This window comes from Priapulus caudatus, unplaced genomic scaffold (genome assembly GCF_000485595.1).
Source record: "Priapulus caudatus unplaced genomic scaffold, Priapulus_caudatus-5.0.1 Scaffold33, whole genome shotgun sequence".
Lineage (NCBI taxonomy): Eukaryota > Metazoa > Priapulida > Priapulimorpha > Priapulimorphida > Priapulidae > Priapulus > Priapulus caudatus.
This window is the reverse complement of record NW_014577094.1, coordinates 383,609-390,695: the sequence shown is the minus strand read 5'-3', so window position 1 is coordinate 390,695 and position 7,087 is coordinate 383,609. Positions and strand designations below refer to the sequence as shown.

The 7,087-nt window shown below is 51.0% G+C and overlaps 1 protein-coding gene across 1 annotated transcript in view; it reads right to left on the bottom strand.

The window, feature by feature from the left end:
* Positions 1-3,077: 3,077 nt before the first annotated feature.
* The window catches only part of LOC106816706 (fibroblast growth factor receptor substrate 3-like), a 12,185-nt gene continuing 8,175 nt past the window's right edge, over positions 3,078-7,087 (bottom strand). The window contains exons 2-4 of the mRNA XM_014821329.1: positions 4,970-5,216; positions 3,671-4,218; positions 3,078-3,232 (exon numbers count right to left, since the gene is read on the bottom strand). Coding sequence (XP_014676815.1) covers positions 3,078-3,232; positions 3,671-4,218; positions 4,970-5,196 — 930 coding nt within the window. The 5' untranslated portion in view covers positions 5,197-5,216. The remainder of the gene's footprint in view (positions 3,233-3,670; positions 4,219-4,969; positions 5,217-7,087) is intronic.

The following is a 7,087-nucleotide window of genomic DNA, read 5'->3' as shown; positions in this document are numbered from 1 at the left end:
CGCACGCGAAATTAACAGTGGCGACTGCAAGAACGGAAGAGAAAGGACGTCTCAGGAAACGTACACTGTTACCGTACATCCGCCTTCGGCGTACAGCAGGAGAGAGAGAGAGAGAGAGAGAGAGACCAATGACGTTGTCTTTTCGACGCATGGTTAGAGTACTAAGACTAAATGGAATCTAAATTAGGCACATGTGTACAGGAAAGAGAGTACGTTCTCACCCCCCCCCCACACCTCACCCCGCTGAGAATGCTTCAGTACCATCACTGCAGGTTAACGCTCGGTCGTAAACAATCTATGACGCACGCGAAATTACAGTGGCGACTGCAAGAACGGAAAAGAAAGACTCTCAAGGAAACTCACAACACGGTCAGTCGCTGCCAACACGCCCGATCTCGTCACACCAAGCAACACCCTGCGGCTATTGGCAAACGCCAGTGATAAACCAAACAGTAACATCGCCTACGTTTTGCAGGCGGACTAACCCGCCAAGCTACATCAATACATGCGTGGCTATATTCATTATATACTTACACGTGTAACTCTGTATAGGACCGATCTACACTGTCTGTAATGTTTTTCATATTTGGCAGCATGTGCAAGAGCAATCAGTTGGACACAAAATAATACGGACTCACGTGGCTACACATAAATATTTCCTGATAGATACATAGTACTAATCTATAATGCTGCAATATGCAATACGTTTCTCCACTCTCTGGAAGCACACACTTGCACTGCAATTATCACAATCTGGTCACAACCCATTAAATTGCTACCCACCCACCAGTGTATGAGTTTAAACGACCACATGTTAATAGTATCACACATATTTAACCCTCGAGACAAAAACACATTTCTAGCTCTCCAGGGAAAAACCTCACTCTGGTAGTCATCAAATCTTTGGAAAAGAACACACGTATGAACACCACGTAGCAAAAATGATCAATTGTAAAAGAGGTATGGATATGAGCCTAAAAACCGTAGGCCAAAAGACAAGGGATATACGACTTCGCTGGTCCAAATTTTACCAGCATATACACATTTTATACCAGTGTTGTGCCATAACATCACTCAGAGTAAATATACCTAGCATAGCTAGACCTCGAGGTAAACATGCACATGGCTGCGAAAAATACGCACATATATATAGACAAACGCACGCCCACACGCACGCACGCACACACACTCATTATGTGAGGGGGTGTATGTATATATAGATATATGTGCGTAGTTTTTGATAAACAAGGAACTTGCTTTAATGTTGAAAAGCCATGCAATAATTGATCAGGGAAGCTCAAGATGGCAAAAGAATCACCGCACTGTACGGCTAGTCAGGCGTTACACGGAAATACACACACGCTCACGCCAAATGATACGTACGGTGTCAAAGTAGGCCGAATTTCAAGGTGTTCATATCGGAAGTGTGTAAATAACGGTTCTCCATACACGTAGAGCTTAGGAGGGGACATACGCAAGACTGAACTGTCAAGGTAATACCGCAACGTACCGTGCACAATGTACACGGAGTACTCGCACTCTGTCTATCTCTGTGTGTGTCTCGCACTCTCTCTCTCTCTCTCTCTCTCTCTCTCGTTCGCGCTCACTCTCCCCCTCTCTGCCGCTCTCTCTCGCACTGTCTCGTCCGCCCCTTACTCTCTCCCACCCTCTCTGTCTCCTTATCTCTTTCTCTCACTCTCTATCCCTCTGCATGTCTCTCTGTCTCTGCATGTCCGTCTCTCTGAGCCCTCTCTCGCTTCCCCCTCTCTCTTTCTCTCTCTATCTATCTATCTATCTATATCAATCTATCTATCTATCTATCTATCTATCTATCTATCTCTATATATATATATGTATACATATATAAATATATATATACATACATATATATATATCCAGTGCAAAAATGCACATTTTAGCATTTGTTGTAGGTTGCTTGTGATTACTGTATTACACCTATGCGTGTCTCCCAAGCTCATTGATAACCAGTCATTCCCAAAAGAACAGAAGATATGCTAAACGTTAGACTGGGTGTAACTGTAACGCCAACTTTTCACTGGCGTGGAAAACACATACATCTGCCGGACACGCACATAACTTATTCTTTGCCATAGGATTGATCACTAAAAAATAATCACCTGATCATCATCCTACAATTACTCTTTTCGGAAACTATAGTACCATTAATGCTTTCCTCAGATGATCAATTTGGGATGCGTTAGGAAGGGGGGGGGATAGAGTCTCGTGAGGTACACATAATTTTTCATTCACACACAAACTATACATTCATTATCCGTTTGCGTATGTGTTCAATACCCTGCAGTAATAGGCAGATGGGAGCAATTGCACCATTCACTCTGTTTTCATGTAGTCACCCACACGCGTTCAGTGGCAATCACAATCCATCTGACTAACCTCCCGTGAAAGACTTTGGTCGAGCCCTTTGGGTACGGAGCAAGTTCTACTGGAGGCGGTTTTTGGCTTTAAACAGATTCAGATCCCAATGCAAAATACTCGACGCCGAAAGTTATACTGTAACCAAAATCGACACGTATATACAACAGAGCAAACTCGCTCCGCTTTCGCAGCGCGCCACACGATCTAAACCGCGCGATATGGAAACTGAGCAAACTGTGGTTGACGTGGCTGGTGGTGTGCGACACCACACTGTAGCGTCCGAGGGCGTGACACCGCTCGTCCACACTTCGATCGGCCCTCAAACCGAGACACCCGCACCGAGGTACCACGAAAAAGATCGGGTGTGAAACTGACCGAACGCTTCGCGATTTCGATAGGAAGTCGTTCGGCGTGCGGGCGGGCTGGCAAGACAAGCAGAGTTCACGCCACGAATCTTCTTCCCCGGCAAGCTCCTCGAACGCTCGAGATTCTGTACAAAGCGCCGCCACCGCCGGAGTCGTCCGCCGACCGACGTGGCCATAAATTATATATATATATACACACACACACATGCGCACACACACAACACTCGGCGCGCTGGCCCCACGATCGCCCGTGCGTCCGTCGACGACGGAACGTCTCCCCGACAGGTGGCGCCGCCGTCGCCGCCAGGGGGCGCGTCACTGCAACGCGGCGGCCGTCGGCGCGATCGTGCTGTTGTGGCGCGTCTTGCGCGACGAGCCGTCGTCGTTCTGCAGGCTCGGGTTCGCCGAATTCGACAGCGCCACCGTCTTGTCGAAGTCGATCATTGCATAGCCCTCGGCGGCCGCCGACGCTGACACGCGGCGGCTCGGCGAGTTCGGTTCCGAACACGACCCTGTCGCGACGGCCGCCGCGGGCGACGCTGCCACAGCCGCCGACGCCACCGCGGCGCTGCTCGTCGACCCGGGGCTCTCGTTCCGCGCCAGGTCGAGCACGATGTAGTTCACCTGTTTCGCGGGCGCCTGCCGCATCGCCGCGACGCCGGCGGCTGAGGCGCCCCCTGGAGGCGGGGGCGGCGGGAAGCCGGCGACGCCGACGGCGATGTTCGCGTAGCAGTGTTCTGCGTCGCGCTGCTGGTGGAAGCCGTTGCGGAACACGTCTGGCGTCACGTTGACGTACATCGGCGAGTCTCGCTCGTACACGAACACGTCGTCCGGCGTCGCCGCCGCCGCGTCGCTCGGCTCGGCCGACGCACGCCGCCGTGGCGTCGTCGCCGCCGACGCCGCCTCACTCTCCGACGCGCCGTTCACCGCCGAGCCGAGCTTCTCGCGCGCGTACCCGTTGCCGTGGCTACCCGTGCTCACCTGCGAGCCGGGCCGCGACGTCTGCGAGTCGGCGCGCTCCGTCGTCGTCGCCGCGGGCAACCCGACGAACACGGGCGGGGTGTTGACGTAGTCGTGCGCGTGCGGCGGCGATGACGCCGCGCTCTTCGGACTCGCCGGCGCCGCGTCGTCGTCGCCGTCGTTGACGTAGATCGCCTGGGCGGCGGCGGTGGCGGCGGCGGCGCGGCCCGCGGGATGCGTCCCCACAGCCGCTGCGTCGACGACGACGCCGCCGTTCGACTGCGGGTGCGAGGACGACGAGAGAGCGGGCGTCGCCGGCAGCTCGGAGTCGGACGCCGGGCGGCTGGTGGTGGCGCTGCGCAGGATCGTCGGGCCGCTACCGTCCGGGGGGTCGCCCGGCGTGTGGCCGGCGCTCTGCACGCACTCCTGCAGCACGTTGAACAGCTGCTCGGCCCGCCGGCACTTGAACGCGTAGACTCCCTCGCCGGTGTGGCACCTGCGCGAGAACGAGACGCATATATGAGTGGGAGAAGTGATGGATTACCTGTTGTCCTGCTGTTGCTAAACTCTGCAGGTTTCTTGTGGTGGGAGGGGGGGGGGGTAGGTCTGCTAGCGTACATTAGTGGGAGAAGTGTAAGTCTAGCTGTTGTCCTGCTGTTACTAAACTCTGCAGGTTTCTTGGGGGGGGGGTCTACTAGCGTACATGAGTGGGAGAAGTGTTAGTCTAGCTGTTGTCCTGCAGTTACTAAACTCTGCAGGTTTCTTGGGGTGGGGGAGGCCTGCTAGCGTACATGAGTGGGAGAAGTAGAGGGGAAAGGAAAGATGATGGAAGAGGTGTATTAGGTGGAGAGTGAAAGGGAAAGGAGGGTTAGGTGGAGGAGGTAAAAGGGAAAAGGTAGAACAGAGGGAGGTAGAGGGCGCACATGAGAAAATGTAGAGGGTGAAAATGGAAGAGACACAGGATGTGATAAAGGTGAAGGAAGTAAAGAAGGTAGACGGGAAATGTTAAAGAAGGGTGAAAGAGATGAATGAAATAGAGAGCGAGCGAGATAAAGAAAGAGAAAGATAGAGCAAGATAGATAAATAGAGAGAGAGAGAGAGATAGAGAGAGAGAGATAGATAGAGAGCGAGCAAGATAGAGAAAGTGTGTGTGTGTGAGAGAGTGTGTGTGTGAGAGAGAGAGAGAGAGAGAGAGAGAGAGAGAGAGAGAGAGTGAGAGATAGAGAGACACACAGAGAGATCGTCACCTTCGTCCGCACTCGAACGAGAAGAGCTCGGCGTCGAAGCCGTATCGTCGCAGACACTTGAGCGGCCAGAGAATGGGCTCCTTGCCGCGCGGGTAGAAGATCAGCTCAGCGTCGGTGATGTGCATCTTGCCCGGACTGAACGTCTCGCCCTCCTCCCCGACATTGTACACGGTGAACACGCGCGGATGTATGTCGTTGATGTCCTCCTTGGAGCTTACGCAACCCATTTTCGCGCTCACTCAGTCATCTAGAGACAGAGATAGAGAGAGAGAGAGTGAGAGAAAGAAAACAGCGGGGCTGCTGTTAGTCTAATTAGGGACACGGCTGCAATTTAGGCTGTTACGCTCGCGTGAGAGAGCGGCGGGTAAACAACACGGTAGTTAGATGCACGCGAATTGTTAGACATATGCAAGGATCGCTCGCGTGTCTGTTACTGCAAGGGCGCACAATCAGGGGGTTCGTAATGTATAGACCATTATCTAATGCCTGCTATATATATACATATATATATAAATATAATATAAAATATATAAAATATCAGGAGTGAATAATAATAGATCTAATAATAATCTAATCTATTATTATTCACTCCTGATAAAATATATATATATATATATATATATATATATATATAAATAAATATATATATATACCAGGATATACATATATATGTTTATAGTCTCACCGCTGCGTTGGCCTGCTATACATGCCGGTGAGCTCTATACAGATTTCAATGTGAAGTTCAGCATGGAATGATAAACCCAGCGGAAGTGACACTCAGTACACGTAACAAACTTAAGAAACAGCCATTAAGCTATCAAAAATGCGCAGTTTCGATGTCTGCTAGACAAACCTAACCGACGAAAAATCGGCCAAGCAATTACTGAAAAAACGGTTGGAATTTTCATTATTTTCATGTATTTAATTGTTACGTTACGCGTTTTACTTCTTGTCGATTTATTTCGGCCATTGTCATTTTGCATCACGAATGTGCCATTCAACATGTTTCTGGATGATTTAATTATTGTACACTAACGGATACTATATCCCTTGATACGTGTGAGCCCACCGATAAGTTCAAACTACGCGAATGCAAACACCATATACACATTTATCCCTTGTTAGACACTTAAATTGTCACAAAACCCTTTCCCGCGGGAATTCTCGCAGATAGGATTCAACATTACGTACATTTGTAGCACTGGCGGACCCCAGGTGCGCGCGTGCACGCGGGCAGACAACATATCGACGCTTAGTCTATAATCTGGAGGTCAACATGGCGATACGTGCAAGCAAATAGAGCGCAGCTCCCGCGCGAAGGGAATCGAATTCGCGCAAACCCCGCTTGGCACGGGCATGATCAGCTTCTGTCTCTGCTATGACGTCAATGCACAACAAAGTCATCCGGGAGTGCTATATATAGCACGCCTACATAATATAATGGATCTTCTGCATGCGACAAACACACTCGTCAGGTGTTACGCGCTGACAAGCTCGCAGCGTGCGGGAGGATGCGTGCCCCCACCCCTCCCCTTCCCATCACCTCCCCTCGCTACGACAGCAAGACGACTCTGACGTACGCGCACAGCCGCCAGCGTGATCCTACGTGCGCCTTTCCACGGTGGAACACTGTCCCTATGTAACCTCTATGTGCGGTTACTTAGGTGTGGTAGGTGAGGTAGGTTAGATAAACAGAGTACAGGATGCGCTGAGACATAAAGCGAACAACAACTAGCGAAGTAACGTACCACAAGCGACTGTATTGTTAGCCATTACAAGGTGAATACAACACGTAGCGTACAAATGCAACTGTGACAGATAACGACACGGGGATAGAGAGAGTTGAGTTCCCCGTGTCTGAGTGCCGCTCGCCTTATATACACCGGCGATTCCTGTGCCCGTCATCCGGACATTATCCTGTCACCTCTTGGGCTGTCCAGGTTCCTATTCTGCCGACCCCCGGCTTGCGAGGGCCGCATCTCATAATGTCGCGTGTCACGTACCCCGCTCTCTGCTCTCTGACTCTAGTCACCGTTCGACACTAATGCCGCTTTCATACTGCGAACGACTTTAGCCCGCTTCTGAAGCGGGATAACTTTAGCTCGGGATAAGTCGTTT